The sequence below is a fragment of the Vicia villosa genome, linkage group LG1 (assembly GCF_029867415.1).
Source record: "Vicia villosa cultivar HV-30 ecotype Madison, WI linkage group LG1, Vvil1.0, whole genome shotgun sequence".
NCBI classification, from domain to species: Eukaryota; Viridiplantae; Streptophyta; class Magnoliopsida; order Fabales; family Fabaceae; genus Vicia; species Vicia villosa.
In genome coordinates this window covers 247,931,762-247,949,488 of record NC_081180.1, presented here as the reverse complement: position 1 = coordinate 247,949,488, position 17,727 = coordinate 247,931,762, and the positions used below count along the sequence as shown (strand labels likewise).

General features: G+C 34.8%; 1 protein-coding gene and 1 long non-coding RNA gene across 2 annotated transcripts; both read right to left on the bottom strand.

The window, feature by feature from the left end:
- Nucleotides 1-3,544: 3,544 nt before the first annotated feature.
- Nucleotides 3,545-5,351, bottom strand: LOC131625222 (uncharacterized). The gene is made up of 2 exons (XR_009290779.1): nt 4,064-5,351; nt 3,545-3,975 (listed from the first exon to the last, which is right to left on the bottom strand). It is a non-coding gene; the product is annotated as an uncharacterized LOC131625222 (long non-coding RNA).
- An 11,490-nt stretch (nt 5,352-16,841) lies between these two features.
- LOC131598655 (uncharacterized) lies at nt 16,842-17,495 on the bottom strand. Its single transcript, XM_058871238.1, has 2 exons — nt 17,007-17,495; nt 16,842-16,865 (listed from the first exon to the last, which is right to left on the bottom strand). Exons 1-2 carry the CDS (start codon nt 17,493-17,495, stop codon nt 16,842-16,844), a joined length of 513 nt encoding a protein of 170 aa, XP_058727221.1.
- Between the last annotated feature and the right edge of the window lie 232 nt (nt 17,496-17,727).

The window sequence follows — 17,727 nt, the reverse complement described above, 5'->3', positions numbered from 1 at the left end:
GCCATGCCTAGGGCCGCCAGATACGCTCTCCAAAGGGGGAACGATGCGGTGGGACCATACCGTTTGTACTTGGACCGCACGATGCACGACGACGTCACCTGGAGGCCGTTCGCCGACTACGCCCAGATTGTCCCCTTTGACGGCATTGCTCTATATTCAGGCTGGTTGGCATGCGGGACCGACATCATGGTCCGGTATCTCCCTAAGCGGTGCATGCGTCAGTTCGGATTCGTGCAGCGGATACCCAGGTCACCCTTTGAGGCAGCTCCTGACACAGTGACCCGAGTGCAGCTCACTGCCATATGGGAGGACTGGCAGCATCATGTGGTACCGCAGGAGTACCGTCTCACTCGGGTCACACAGGACTGGCACAGTGAGGAGGGGTACGTTACATGGTTCTACCGGATGTCCCATCCTCTACTGAGACCCGACGTTCCCGGCGCTCCTAGGCCAGCACATGAGGAGATCCTGGAGAACCAGCAGGCCGAGGATGACCACGCCATTGATCTCCTGCCGATCTGCCAGCGGATAGCGATGCTTGGGCGGAACGCCTTGGATCGGGGTGTCGTTCTTCAGGGCGGTCCAGATGCAGTCGCCGTGATGGAGACGATCGTCACTGATGCGGGCCGTGCGGCGGGGTACAGGCGGTAGAGGAGGGCTCAGGGTGAGAGGGTTAGGCACACCCAGTAGTGGTCGGGTTTATTTAGTTTTTGTTTTCGGATTGTATCTTGCGCACACTATTTACTATTTGGTTCGGCTTGTATATATTATTTGGATTTTATTTATCGTATTAGTATTTTCTGTTTATATGTCGCTTATTTTATTTGGCGTTTGCGTTTAATTAAAATGCGAGACTGTTTAAGAAAAAACATTAAAAAAAACACAGTCTCTGCATAATTCGAAAATGAACTTCCGAATTCACCCCCCATGAGGTGTTTTCGGAAGTTCATCTCCGAAGACATGTTTTCGGAAGTTCATCTCCGAAAACACCCCCCATGAGGTGTTTTCGGAGATGCACTTCCGAATTATGGAAATTTTTTTTATAAAAAAAGCGCTTCGGAAGTTCATTTCCGAAGCAGGGGTATTTTGGGATTTTCGCTGGGGTGACCCCCATAGGGAGGTGGCTAAAGAAATTCTCAAAAAAAATTCCCACTCAAAGCATTATCTACGAGATTTGCTTTACCAGGTTTGTAAAAATCTCTAATTTAAATCTTTGTAATTTTGAAGCACATTTCTGCTGTTTCGGTGTCTGGATTTTCTGGGACAGAACATTTCTAAGATTCTTTTGATCTATGTAAATATGAAAATATTGGCCAAAAATACACTGACATCACTTTTTTACTTCTTCTATAACAACATATGTAACACCCCGAATTTTCGAGTAATTATTTAATTGAACTTTTAACTTGCTTTTATTTACTTACTTTTGGTGTTAGTGAATTTATATGAATTATTTGGTATTGGTTGGGATTTATTGGGAATTAGTGAGGTTTCTATTTAATTAAAATAATATAAATATAAGAATTGTTAGTTATAGGGAGAAATTAGAATTTTAATGCAATTTGAGTGTTAAAGAGAAAGAGCCCAAGAGTTGAGGGAGAGTTTGGAATTAACAAAAAATATTATTAGGTCATTTAAATTAAAAAGTGAGGTACGTGAAAAGTTGTAAAAAAGAAGAAAGAGGCAAGGAACCTTAAAGAGAGCTCTAGGAAGGAAAAACTATAACCAAAGCTTGAATTATTTGCTGGAAAATTAAGGTAAATGGGGGATTACTCTAATATTGGTGTCAAATGCATGAAGGGTAGAGAGAGATCCTCACCCTCCTCTAGATTTTATTCTATTTTTCACCATTGTTGATGCTTGATGTGTTTGGGGAAGATTTATGTGAAACTTAATTCATATGTTGTAATGATTATGATTTTGTGTATTGATTTTGATGTTAATTTTTTTATGTGTTGATATGTACAAATTATTGGGTTGTTGTTCATGTTTGGGCTTTTGGTATTATGAACATGATTAATTGATGAGATAATATTGACTTAGATATATAAAATGATAGAATTCATTTGTTTTCATGTACAATGATGTATGTTATGTTTTGGGACGATAGAGGTAAAAAATAAGGTTTGGGGTCTAATAAAGGATTGCAAAACAAGAGCCGTCGCACAAAATTGCAAAACAGTTTTTGGGATTTCTAGGCACTACTTCGGGCGGCCCTAGAAGCCCTATGGTTTTTGTACCAGAGGCGTGCCCAAAGGGGGATTGGTCCGAGGGTGTTACGGGCCGTGTTAGCTAACACAGGCGATTGTAGCAGTTCCCTATATTTTGTACCAAACGCGATGTTTTTATGCGTAACTTGAGTTCCGTAACTCTGTTTAAGGTGCGGTTCAAAGCGTTGGGAAGCTGACGTGTAATATCAGCTTATAATAATGATTTAGAGGTTAGATATGCAAATGAAAACATGAAGAGTATGTTTACTTGTGATGTGTTTTAGAAGATGATTAATGAATAATTATATAATCATGAACTGAGGGTTACTATGTGTTGATGAAGAGTATGACAAATTGTTGTGATAAAATATTATGACGAGTTTAACAATATTTGAGATGTCTTACATAATTATTTGTTGAGAATTATAAATATGTGTTGAGTTGTGATGTTGGGTTGTTCTGGGTGGTTATGTGAATGTTATAATGATGAGTATCGTTAAACTGTATGATTTCAATGATTGTGTCGAGTTATGCTAAGATTAATTTGGTTTGGTGGAACTATTGTATGACCTTGCGATGACAATGATTTTATGCTTGGTTGTGATGATTAATATGCTCCGATGAGTATAATTGCATGTTGTTGATGCTAAGACGGGTAGTTCGGAGTAAGAACTACTGTTATAACCTTATTTGGTGTTGTGACAGTTTGAAGTTGAACCAGTGGTGAATATTGCATCCATGTTTTGTTCTTACATTGTCATGCATCATATGAGTAAGTGACTGACGTGTGGACTTCGGTCTTGAGATAAGTCGCTGATGCAGAAGTGGGGGTCAATGACGAGTTGCTGGTTTAGAAGTAGGGATTAGTGACGAGTGGGGTTCAAAATGGATCTCGGTTCGAAGGAGAACCATTGTTGAGTGGGCGAGATCAATAACATGTCTCTGATATCCAAATTGGTACCACATGCATTGCATTGATGAGTTAGTCGCATTGTATACATAAAAGCATCGTGAATTGTTTGGTTGACGTGAATAAATTTTGTGTTTGATGATTGTGTGAATTTGCTACCATTACTATGTTTTGCACCGCTAATATATTTAAGCGTATTTTCAACACTCTTTTATTTGCTTTGTCGTGTTCTGTACGCTGTGGTAAATACTCAAGAGGAACATTAGCTACTGTGAGTTGGAAGATAACATTGAGGTTGTTATGTAAAAGATATTTGAATGAGATGACAAGAGATCTTTCAATTTAACCAGACATTTTGGGTTTAAATTCAATTCAGAACATATAACAATACTAAAATCTTTTGATGGAAAGTTTTATGGGAACATTGTAGTAAACATAAAATAATATATTTAAAAAAAAACACTTGACATAACTCTAATGAAGATATCAACAATTAAAACCTAATAAAAAATAAAACACACTAAATACAAGAAATAACATTAGAAATAACATAATTTCTTTTTAATTGAATTATATTGCGGATGATTATCATTAAGTTTATGATTGAAATTATGACAACTATTTTAGAAGTGATTATGACTCATATTTAACTATAAAATTATTTAATTTTCCATATCATCTATTATAGGATACATTCTATCATCATATACTAAATGTTTATCTTTTTAAAATTACACTCCTAGTGTACAATCGTACAACACTGATCAAGACACATAATAAATACCAATTTGGTAATATATTTTGGACAATCGGCAACAGTTTTACATTTCAATATTGGAATTTTAATAAATTTTCCTGCAATAAAAAGAAATTATAAACAACAATATTACAAAAACATGATAAAAGTTTGAGTAAACTTCAAAGAATAGAAGAAATGGCTTACCAACAACAAGTGATGTGAAAACATATAACGAAATATAAAGAATCCAAATGTAAAATAATTTGAGAACTCTAGCCATTTTTTTTCACTTTGTATGTAAAAGACAAAATATGATTTCATCTCTTTATAGCCTATAAAGTTTTTATTCTTATATTAATAATTTAATTGTAGTTTTACCCCTTTTGAAGTTATAAAAGTTCTTTATATAATTATAATCATTTATTAATGTCTCTTAATTATCAAAATGAGGTATGTTTGTCTCTTCTATCTATCTAATAAAGAGACTATATAGTTTAGACGGTTTATTGGTGTGGGTCGATCAAAATAAAATCAATTTACTAATTACTCGAACTAGTTTATTTATGGGTTTATTTGATCAAATTCCCATAGTTTTGGTTTGATTATCAAGTTTAATTTTCTCAACCCGTGGACCCATTGATATGTTCATCGGTTATTTTAAAAAAATTAAAATGCAAAATTACATATCATTGCAAATCACAATTTTATCCAAATTTTTTATTCACAGCCAATACTATTGTTAGACCAATAATTGACCAATTAATTCATGTAAGATAATCAAGGGAATACTCGAACCCGAATATACATTTATAGAAATGATATGTTTTGTGAAATTTTCCACTATCATTAAGTGTTTTTTTTAATATGCGACAAAATTCATTAAACGAGTATTAGGGATACTCGAACCCGAATACAAAGGGACGCACCCTAGAGAAAATCAAGAGGAGAGGAGAACCATTCTTGAAAAGAATAATTATTTTTGTCGTGACATAAGGATAGCCACCTCCACGACAAAAAATTGATAGAATTAAGGCATTCTTCAAAGCTAAACACCCTATCATGTTATGACATATGTATGAATATGCCGTGTTTTATTAAATTTGATTGTTGAAAATGTGCACATTTGTATTGAATTGTGTTATAAGTATTTTATAAATGGAAAAAAAATTATCAAAATATTTTTTATTTGAAATAAAACTCATGAATCCAACTCAACTCAACCCATAAATGATCGGGCCAGTTCGGTTGTATTTTGATCATGAAATTTCATGTTAGATGATGAATCCAACCCATTGAAATCTAAACGGACAAGGTGATGGGTTAGAGCGAATTTGATCCAAACCAACCTCTATACACCCCTATGAATAATAAGAAATGAATTTTGTAAACCTCTCATAATTTATAGACTATCACAATTTTTATATCTATATTTTAATTCCTTAACTCTGCATGATTATTTTCATCAAGAAATTATTCACTATCTTTTACTGCAACTATTTCTTTATTTCGAATATTTCTACTTACACTGTCTAAATATGATATCATCACCCTTTTAGACTCAAAATATTCTCTCTTTTTTTTGTTGGAAAAAATAGGGCTTAAAGCCTAAAAACAAAGGAACTAAACCACAACAAACTGAGGAACCGTAGTTCTGGCCAAATCAGTATCCATAAGATGCCTCATCTAAATAGGAAAAAAAATCAAAATAGAAAGAATATCCAGAGTTCTCAGACTTCTCATATCAAGAGCATCCACACAATAATTCTCTTCCTTGTAAACATGCCGAACCAAAATATTTCAATCCATCTTAATACAATCTTGGATTTTTTCATCAAGGCTCTTTCCATGGGATTAATCTCCTTGAAATTGTTTATCCCATTAACTACCTCCATAGTATCACTATTTATCTCAATATCCCTCGCACTCATTCTCTTAGAAATATAATATCCTTCCAGCACTCCTGATAGACCCTCAAATTTTCCCTCACATATTCAAGACAATTTATTCCAAGAAGCCTCCTAAGCAATGGGTATCCAATTAGGGTTTTGATTTCTCTCAAGGAAATGGAACTTCCAAGGCCTCAAGTGGATTTTATAGTACCTCATATTTCTAAAGGTATCTCCATGCCAAGTTTCAAGCCTCACAATGCAAGATTGCTCACTCAATTGCTCAAATGATCAACAGTCGACTATGTTGGACCCAAAAGTCAACTATGGTCAATGTACATTCAAACATAAATATTTTTGGTCAACATCAAGGATTTGAGGTCATATTCATAATTTGATCAAGGTTTGATCATGATTCATCAAGAAAGTCTCCAAGTCATCAAAAGTCAAAGTTGTTAAATTAGGGTTTTTTAGGCAAAAGTCAACTGAACTTTGACCAGGCATAACTTTCACATGCTTCATCATAAATTTTCCAACCAAAGCTCATTTTGAAGGAAATTCAATTCTCTACAACTTTCTCAAACCAAAGGCAAGGCCAAAAATGCTTCTTTTGAAAGATATAATAGGTAAAAACATTACAGGTCCTTCTGGAAGTCAACAAAAACACATCTTTTATCAAATCAATTTACATGAAGATAAAAATTCCAAATGTACCAATTACCAATAATAGGTTGTATTAGAAATCTTAAGGTTTCTAAAAAGTCCAAGAACACCTTCATATGATAAGAATTGATCAAGTTATGGTTGATGCAAGTTGGACAATTTTTGAGAAGTGCATGAAACCCTAATTGGACAATTTTGAGTTTTTTTGACTAATGGGCCTAAGATTTGGACTTCAAACATATTCATGACCTAAATAAGGACCTTTAAACCCATCTTCATATTTTTTTTAACTTTTATTTATATTTATTTGAATTTTATTCAATTAAAAGTCAAATAAATTAAGTAAAATTACAAAATAAATGAAATAAGTTGCATGGCTTTGGTTTGGATCATATAAAAGCCCAAATAATATCCCACAAGAGTCCAAATTCGTGTAGCATGAGGTATGGAGAGGTATCATCCAAAATTAGAAAGATTTAATACATATTTGAATCAAATTTCAAATCTCACTAATAAATTGATGTCCAAGCCCATTCTTTAACCTAAAAGCTTCTATTATAAATACTTATTATATTAAGAAGGCAAGGACACAAAATTTTGGCAAGGAGTCAAGGGTTTCGAAGTTGTAAAAAAGTCAAATAATAGGAGCACGATCCAATTCTCTTTTCAGCAAGATTCAAAGCCAACCATTCATATCATTCAACTCCTGAGGTATCAAAGGGTAAGAATGCATCAATAACTAAGCGTTATGACATCTGGAATGTTCATATCATTTTCATCATGTTCGTTCAAGTTCTGATTTTTATATCTTGCGTGTTATCATGTTTTAATTTACACTAACTGCATATTTGAGTTCCTGGTACCATGTAGAGAAACTTTGAATCATTAGGTTGAAGCTTTGATGCGCGTAACATGAATTTCCATTGTTAGGGCTCCGAAGTTCTATTTTCTCGAAGCTCCATTTACAAGCCATTTCAGTCAAAACCAATGCCCCCATTGAATTCGTAAGGGCTGCTTTAGGTGATATGAGTTCTTTGTATATTTGTTCTAATCCTATTTTGCAGGTTTGATGTTTGCACGAATAGCTACGCTATAATCGTAGCTAGTTTGTGGCCATAAGCTAGATTTGAGATTTACAGGTTATTAGCTACAAAAATAATGTAGCTAAATTGTAGCTAAATGGTAGCAAAATCGTAGCTAATTCCAAGTTCAAAAGGACGAAGGAGATGAATAGTGGCGCTGACTCTTTGACTTACTGCGTGGCAATTCTTTGCCATCCCATTGGCCAGTCAAGCGCACATGGGGTCCACGTGTGGAAACTTTGAATTCCATGGTTTTAAATTTTATTTTGTCATATAATATTTGTTTTGTGTTTCACTTACAACTAACCAACGCAATATAGATGGCAAAGCATACAGGCTGGTAACCAAAGGGTCCCGGGTTCAATCCTAGGTGCCCGCACTCTTTTTTTCATCAAATTTCTCACCTTTTCAATCCTTCTTCTTTTCCTTTTTTTATTTTAATTTTAATTAAATTTTAATTATTTTCTAACCAATTAAAATCTAACAAATTAGGATTAGGGTTTTTAACTAATCAACTATTTTTTCTCTCTTAATTTTATTTAGCTAATTTTATTTTAAATGAGATTAGGTTTTCATTTAGTTAAGTTTTAATCATAAAAATATAAAAACAATTTAGTTTTTTTTAGGTTTTAATTAAATAAATTTTGACATAATTGTTAATTAACCTTAATTAGGATTTAGTTAATAATTTTAAGGTTTAAAAAAGTAAATAGACATTTAGGTATAATTAGATTTAATTAATTTAATTAGTGTACATAATTAATTAATTAGAATTAGGTTTATTTCTCATGATTAATTTAGATTTAGATTTTAATTAACATTAAACCCTTTCTAACCCTAAAATCTTCTAACTTCTTTCCGGTTTACTATTTAATTTCTTAAATGATTGAATGTCGTAGTTTAATTTCCTCGCATATATTTTACAAATTATGTATCTGCTCATGGGAAGTAATAGTAATTAGGACTTTTACTTTCCGCATTCTATTTTCTGTCAGGGTTTTTATGATTATGTATCTGTCCCAAAGCCATGCAATAGTAATTAGGATTTACTTTTCCGTAATTTACTTTCTGCACCCTATAAACTGTAATAACTGCTAGATATATGTTTAATAGGATTGTATGGCAAGATTAATAACTGAACAATAGCTAACCCTAAATTCAAGATAAATATCTGAATCAATACACTTCTCACACACTCACTTTTAGGGTAACCTCTCTTGTTGCCTTACAATTACATGGTCATGTCCCTCGAACGTAGGGATATCTTAGCAAAGACGCTTATGACTAACATCATCATAGTCCCTTCAATGCAAAGATCATAGACCTTTTGAGTTGCCTACGATAAGATGATCTTGTCTCTGACGACTCTATGATAAAATAATGACAGTCCCTTTGAATTGCTAAGGTATCCTTACATGTTGCCTTCTATGACCATTCGATGACCCTACGCCTGTCCTTTCACATCCAATAGATAGGATTTCCTACGGATTAATGGTATGGATATTACTATCTCCAAAAGAAAACATAATAGAATAGGAAAAACTATTACTTAGTGGGTATGTGCTCATAATTGCTTACTCACACTCAAACTCATTTTCACACCTCATACTTTCAAAGCTATTTTCAAAAGAAAAACACTTTGTATACATTCATACAAGAATAATTACAAAGTCAAGCTTTCTTACATACTACTTCCAAACACAAATATTTTCAAAAATAACACTTTGTATTTATTCGTACAAGAATAATTACAAAGTTAAACTTTTTCCAAAGTATTTTCAAACACTCACACACAAGTCAAACAAAGTGAGCTAAGCAATTAAGAGCTCATGGATAACCACAGATACAAAGGGTGCTAACACTTTGTATAACCTACCCCCGAACTCAAAATCTTTTAAAAGTCTTTTCGGTTCTTTTATGCATTTCCTAATAAAATTGGATAAAATAAAAGTCGGTGGCGACTCTTGCTAACCGCAACATATTTTGCGAAAAACAAAACAAAAAGTCAGTTCTCCCACTGTATTACAACTCCCCATAATTCAACAACTATACCATCGCGCATTTCCAATTTCTTGAAAAATCCGATTATCCACTTACCACTACTATCTCTAATGATACCTCCACATTCCCCTCTACCTCAAACATCATAAGCACCATTTGAATTAAGCTTCATCCACCCCACATTATGAGGATACCAGCAAATCCATTTCACCTCTATGTAAGTCTCAATGTTACACACCATATCATAATCCTTAATACGAATTGTAATGACTCTCCTCAGCTCCAAAGGAAAAGGCACACTACTGCCCATAAGTCATTACATCCACTATCCTCCTTCCAACCAATATCAAAATTCAAAGAGATTATTGATTGGATGAATTATTTATAAAGATGCATAAGAAAAAAAATGGCGAATGAGTTAATAATCGTGCTGAGTTTATTTACATAAATTCTCATTGTTGTCATTGTTTAAATATTCATTGTTATTGTTTACAAAATTGCTTATTTAACTTGTTTTTCAAAAAGAAAATTGTCGTTTTATTATCATGGAAAATTAAAAAGTAACAATAAGTTTAGGAGTAATGGAAGGTTAAAAAATATAGATTTCCCTTTACTTTAAAAAATTTATTATCATGTGGCTCCTTATTCGGTAAGTTAAAGGGACAAACAAATACGCTTGTATAATTAAGAAATATTTAATAACTATTATAATTTTATAAAAGATTTTTTCAATTCAAAAGTGATAAATGATTTCTTCGTTACTTCATATAGTTTCTACACAATTTTTTATCATGTTTAATAATATCGTTTTACCAATGTAGAATAATTAATCTATTAAATTTCACATTAAATGTGAAATTGATTACGATTGTCCAAATTTTAAGGGCAAATTTGTAGCTATTGAGTGCATTGATAATTTTTGTCATATTATAACCTTATAAGTTATAACATTGTTTCCCCCTAAATTAACGAACCTTGCATTAATGATATTATATTAAAAAGATAATGATAACATAACAATGAGTAGATTTTCATTCAACCCCATATGTCTCTTATACACCACATAAAATTTTAATTTTGTCTTATGCTTCTGTAGATGCACATTCAGAAGCACTCTATACATCTACGGAAGCGTATAAAACATAGTGAAACGTGAGATTTTCTCAATTAATTGGGAAAATTCCAAGTTCTGTAGATGCATCTACGAAACACTCTATTATCAAACCCCATCAAACCTTTCCGTAGTGTAGCAACCTGCCCTAAAATTGAAAGGTTTAGAGTCGCCATCTATTCTGAAGGGCGAATAGGAAACCCTACGCAGTTTGGAGATCGGGGTAAGTTATTATAATCAGGTCGAGGGAAGGTGTTAGGCACCCTCAACCCTTTCCTACTGGCTTTGAATCTAGGGTAACAGTTTTATGGCTGAAATATTGAGGTTTAATAGCTAAGAAAGTGAATAGGGGAAAAATTGAGATTTTAGGGAGGGGGACTCGCCTTGGTTATCCAAGTGCCTACGTACGGAGTCTACGTAGTTCGGGCACAGGATTGTACGCCTTTGAATTGAATTGAATGTATTTGAAGTTGTTTTGAGGCTTTTTGAATGGCCTGTCGTAGTTTTGAATTTGATTTGAAAGGCATTTTGAGTTGCCTGATTCGAAAGGATGAAAATCCGTAGTTGGTGGTTTGATGTGTTTTAAGTGTTTGTTTGGGCGTACAACCCTGATTTGATATGTCACCGTTAGATGCGGTGATCAATAGATTTGATCAGTATAGCTAACGGATTATGGGGCATTGCTGGTTACTCAGATCGATGGATTGATCGTCGCGGGCAGCAAATTAAATATGTTTTGAATTTATGTATTTTTTATCTCTCGTCTAATGCGACTAATAGATTTAGTCGGGTCGAGGAGAGAATTCAACAAGAGCTACTTAAATTAGAATTAACAAATAAATTAAATAATTAGAAGTCATTTCTCGTCTAATACGATTTATGGATTTAGTCGGTTCGAGGAGAAAATTAGATTAAGAATCAATTATATTATTTAAATAATCAGAAATTATTTCTCGTCTAATGCGACTAATAGATTTAGTCGGTTCGAGGAGAAAATTAGATTTAATCACCATAAGACAACAAATAATTAAACAATTAAAATTTCACAAAATTAATTAATTAAATTTTGTTATTTATTTTTTAAAGGGGGTGTATGTTATTAAAGGATAGTGATAAAGGGTGTGTGAATATATATATTTTTAATGTTTTGATAAATAAATTAAAATCAACAACAATACAAATAATAAATAATTAGAAACAATAAAACACAACATAGAAACCAACAGGGGCGGTACATCCCCTTCTCCATATTTTTTGACTTTTCAACCAAATGGAATGCCCACTCAGTTAGCGACACGTGGCGATAATGAAAACCAACCCAACAATAGCAAATAGATATAAACTCAGATCTCTTCCTCACACGTTTTCCATACTCCTCAAACCTTCTCAAAACTTAGCAAACCAAATCAAAAAAAACTCACATTAATATTAAGAATCAAAGAACAAAAATGTTACCTTGCCGAGATAGATCCATAGCCAGCGAAATCGGAATCGGTGGCGGAGCGGAATTGGTGGTGTCCGGCGCTGTCGATTTGCAGAGGGAGAGTCCGCGGAGTGTGATTTGAATCGGAGTGGGTTGTCGGCGAACGACGATGTGCCGGCCGCGGGGGGTGGCTTCGTCGGAGAGAAAGGGCGGCCGATTGGACTGCTGCGTTGTGTTCAGATTCGCGGTGAGGTTGCCACTGCCTCGGTTTCGCGGTGATGTGGGTGGACGCGTGTGGCTTCACGGTGGATGGTTGCTGCGCCGAACTCGCTTCGGTTCTGAAAATGATGATGTTGTTCGAAGCTGAAGGTGCTGCTAACGTTCCGCTTTTCAATTCAATCTGCAAATTAACAATAGGCGAGATTGTCTCTTTCAAAGACCATGGTATTCACAACAACAATAAATCTATTCCTCTCTTTCTTCTGTAATTCCCACGAGATGATGTTGCAAAGGCTTGTTTGTTTGTTGTAGCTTCGCGATGACGAGGATGGATCACGTTGGCGTTGGAAGAGGAGCAACAAATCGGGTCTACAATGTGCCTTATTTTCTTTTGATCCAAAATATATATTCTGAAACTTGCTACCGCTATGCTTTCAGTTTACGGGGTCACTGGTTTTGAATGGTTTGGACTCAATGGAATGAAGAACATGCTCATGGGGATAGTATGCTTGGAATTGGGTTTTTTTTTTAAGGGTGGACGACGTATATAAAAAGGGATGGATCTTTGATTTTTGAGAAACATATTTACATATTGTGGCTTTGATGGTAGATTGGGATATGGTTTAGGTGATACAGGTTTTTCTACGTGAGAATATATACATGAAATTGTTAGCTTTTGCTGTGAAAGAAATGTGGTAGAATTGTTGTTAGTGTGAATGGTATGTGTAAAAAAAGAATGCTAGTTAGAAATCGAAAAAAAAGTTCTGTGACTCAAAAGTGGCCTCTGTTTTTGTGATAATCAATAGTTGATACGGGAAAGGGAGGAAGAGAATATGTACACGGGTTAAAATGGGTGGCCTCCTCTAATTTGTTAAAATCAATCCTATTTATATTAGTCAAATTAGGTTTTCTTTCCTAATGGGCCTAATGTCCTAATTAACCTAATAGTTATTCCTAATAAAACAGTAATCAATAATACTCCTAATATTAATAATCCTAATAATACCATAATATTAATAATCCTAATCAATAGTTAGTAAAATTTACAAAAATAATAATTCTAGTAATAATGATAAAAAATAAATGGTAAGTTGAATAAAAAAAGTAAATATAAAAATGAATTATAATGACTAAAAAACCCAAAAAATAAGGTAGATGGGCCAAATGACTGGACCAAGTACCTTCTAATTTTAACCCCATTTTAATTCAGGATTTTTTTATAAGAGAGTGGGTTTTCCAATCAAAATGTTAAACCCCATGACTCTCAATTTAATACTCCTGATGAATTAATTGACGCAGATTTGATCGGGCAAATTTCGGGGTATGACACGTAGATGTAAATACGGAAGATTTTTCCCAATTAATTGAGAATTTGAGATTTTTCTCAATTAATTTGTAATTTAATTGGAGATTTTCTCAATTAATTGTGAAAATCCCAAATTAATTAAGTTTGATGACATCTACGTAATCGTTAAAACATAGTGAAATTTAATATTTTTCCAATTAATTGTGAAAATCCCAAATTAAGTTACAAATTAATTGGGAAAATCCCAAAATGAAATCTTCCGTAGATGTATCTACGGAAGATTATGATTTTTCCAATTAATTAGGAAAATCCCATGTTTCACTATGTTTTAAGAGGTTCCATAGATACATTTACGAAAAAAATCAAGTTTAAAAAAAGGGTGCTTCCGAAGATGTATATACGAAAGCACAAGAACAATTTTGTCAATTAGGTGGTGCGTGTCATATCTATGGGATGAGTTAAGAAATTCTCTTATCTTAATTGTCTCATTCTCTTAATTTTAGAAGTATCACAATGGCACCATCATGCATATCACACCATAATTCCAACACCTATAAGAGATTTTAGTATAATAATTAAGTTGTAAAAGAATTTTGTCTTACTTAAAAACTTATAATTTTAGAGAATTTCTCACTCAACTCCATGGTCCTTTTACGCACCACCGAATTGACCATTTTACTCCTGTGCTTCTATAGATGGATCTCCGGAAGCATTTTTTTTATTTAACGTTGTTCTGTTCCGTAGATGCACCTACAGAAGCCTTCCGTATATGCATCTACGGAATAAATCCAGTACCTAGAAAACCAAAACAGAAGCATTTCTAAACATAAAAGACATTGCATTGATTCATTGATTAATCGATATTACACCTAAATTTCAAACAGAAAATTAAAAAAACTAATAGATCTAATAAATCACAAGGGTTAAAACAATGTCATCTAATCCATGCATCATTTGAATGAAATCCATGTTCCATTTCACTTCAACCCACCAACGTTCCGTTTTTCTGGCCGCAAACGAGGTACTTGTTCTAAGCCTCTGGATCCTTTTAATTTCTTCTCCGGATTTGTACTCCCCATCTAAAAAAGACATGATAGTCCTCTTAAGTTGGTCGAAGGAATGGATATTCCAAAACTTCACCGGCACGGGTGGTTTGACGGGAGAGAAAATGACATGCCCGTCCCTTATGCGGTATTTCGGTTTAGGATCGGGACGCTTCATTGATGTTCGGTGACATCCATCTGGCCTAATTCGGTTTTTGTGCTTGTGTTTAGGGTTTGTGCTTGTGTGTAATGCAAACCTATAAACCCCAAATTTATAGAAGCCTTTAGAGAATATGGACCACACAGTCTCTGTCACACAAAGTTCCGTAGATGTATCTACGGAAGGATCATACGTAACACCTTTCCGTAGATGCATATATGGTAAAGACCTATAATTTTCATTTTAATACCCTTCCGTAGATGGATCTATGGAAGTTTTCCTGTTATTTTTAAACTAGAACAGAAAGCAGTAGCAGCACAAAAAACACAAAAACACAAAAACACACAAATACACAAACACAAAAAAGGATTATATTGCAATGTTATAGAGTGCATATATTACACTTTGAAACTAGATAAATACATCAAAATAACTGTCGCCAACTAAATCTATTGGTGGTTCCAATTTTGACTTTTCTGCATTCGAGATTTTATCGATATTCTTCAATCTTTCGAATTCATGCATCCTATCAACAAATACCTCCGGCCACGTCTCGGCAAGTTCGGTATGATGAAGATTCCATTCCGGTGACGTAGGTGGTATGGGGCATCCCGATTTCAAGTAAACTTATATAAAATGACGCGATTTGGCGAGCCATCCAACACATATTATACGATCAATTGGATTTGTAGGAGGTGTGGTGCAGAGCGGAAAAAAGTTTCCGAAAAACCATAGCGCGTCAAGTCAATGCATACCATGTCATATGCACATGCAATAAGATGTCCCATTTCCGGGAATCTCATCCAATGCGAAACCGGTGCGTAGGCGCCCCCAAGGAACAAGAGCTTTGTTGACCGATTGAAATTTGGTTTTGTCTCCAAATACCAGTGTGTACGAGTGATCGGTAAAATAGCAAATGTACTATTTTGCCTCTGTAGTAATAATAGGGAAATTCCCCGAATGTCGATCTCAAGGACTGCACGTTAATATCGAGTTTAAATAATGGTTCAATTAAACAAAAAACTATATTTGGAGTTTTGTTTGCAAATAAACTTAAAAAGGTTGATTTGGCCAAATATGAGTAACATGCCAGGGTAGGTGTGTGCATTAACATGTAACAATTCTGAACCCTTATTTCATTAACAAAGTTCAACTTATCAATTACCGGTTCTTAAGGGTATTTGCTCCTAAGTCCTTAGTGGGCAAACCTTTGAACATTGAAATCCTAATCCCAAAGTCCTTCGAAATTAGTGATCAAATCAAATATTATTATAATCAAGAACAATCCGGTTACTATAGGGTATCCCTAGTCCTAGGTGATATCTACTATAATATAACGGTATAAAAACCCTAACAATGGAGGTCAATCCTAATTGTCAGTCATAAATCAATCCAGTTGGTCCGACGAGGAAAGCATTAAAAACCTTATACCATTAAATTGAATGTAAAAGAGAAATATGTTATTGAAATTCGGAATTCAAAATCATCACAAATGTTAATCAGGGACACCCCCCTAGCATTGGGGGGTTTAGCTACTCATATCATCCAAAGAAATTACAAAGATATCAAATAAAGACATTACAATAGAGATGACGAACTTTGATCTTCAATGGCTTCCGCTCATGAGAGTTCTCTGTTCTTCTCCAATTGCATAGGCTTCTTCTCTCAATCCTCTAATTCTTCGTGTGGCCAAAAGATCCCTAATTCATCTTGAAAACCCTCCTAAATAGTGCAGACTCACTTAAGTTGGTTGGAAATCCCAAAAACACCCTTGCAGGCAAACCACTGAACAAAATCACAAAAATCACTGAAATCAGCGTCAAACCCAACACGGGCCGTGTTGTGCAACACGGGCACCCGTGTTGGTCCCCTGTCCTATTAATTTTTATTGTTGACTCCCAGGATGTGCAACACGGGCCGTGTTGTGCAACACGGGCACCCGTGTTGCTTCACTGTTTTTCCTTTCTCTCAAACTTTGCTCCCAGCTCTCTTCCTGACACGGCCCGTGTTGAGCAACACGGTCACCCGTGTCAGGCCTGCTGAAAGTTATTTTCTGAACTTCCTCAAAACTCCGAGTTTCGCACTGATTTACTCCAATTTCTCCATATCAGTCTGAAAACATTAAAACATACAACCAAAGCATAAATTGACGAATAAAGAAATAAAACACTCAATAACATAACTTAAACATACTTAAAAACCACGGTAAATATATGTGTGAAAACCACTGATCAACGAGTCTTTATGGTTCACCAACTCGTCGATAAGATCATGACAAACAAGCTCATGGGAATCCTCTTCCTTACCAAGCAGAGCCGATACGGCCCGAAATCCGCAATTACCGTCCCCCACCACATTGACGATCTGGTCGATGTATTTATAAATAAAAATCTGCATCTCGTCAATCAGTGGAATTTTTGGAGCAATTTGTACCTCTTCAACTTGAATCGGAGTCGATACTTGCGGAACTTGCGATGGAATAGGTGTCGGAGGCAGTTTTCTTAGGTGAGCTCCCTTGTTTGAACTCTTTTGAGACTTTTGCGATTTCGGAGTAGGTGAGTCTAGAAAGAGTTTGTCGACGTGCTCATAATATGAAGGAGACTGTATTGTCGAGTTGTCATTTGGCGTAGACCTCACTTTCTTCGGAGCACCTTTTGTCTTAACGGGTTGAGACGACGGTTTCATGTCGGTTGTTTCTGAAAATCCAATCCTCCGCAATTGTTCTTTAAAGCATAATTTCATGCTGTCATCGGCCTTCGAAAATCCCTCTTATATCGCCTCCAATTCGGAAATAATAGTGATATTCGAATCTTCTTCGGCACAATCATCATCATCATCATCATCATCATCAAAACTAAGTCTCTTCCAATAAGGAGTGATTTCATTCATTATTATTGGCTCACCTAATCTCACATTTTTAGCAATAACACAAGCACACGGGAGACCATACGTGATAGTAATAGTGCAACCACAC

Bases quoted from the DNA above. Each gene is read 5' to 3' on its own strand.
- LOC131598655 (XM_058871238.1), bottom strand. From the start codon at position 17,495: ATGAAATTATGCTTTAAAGAACAATTGCGGAGGATTGGATTTTCAGAA. The intron at 16,866-17,006 runs GTGAACCATAAA...TAATGTTTTCAG, and splicing joins ATGATCTTATCGACGAGTTG to ACTGATATGGAGAAATTGGA.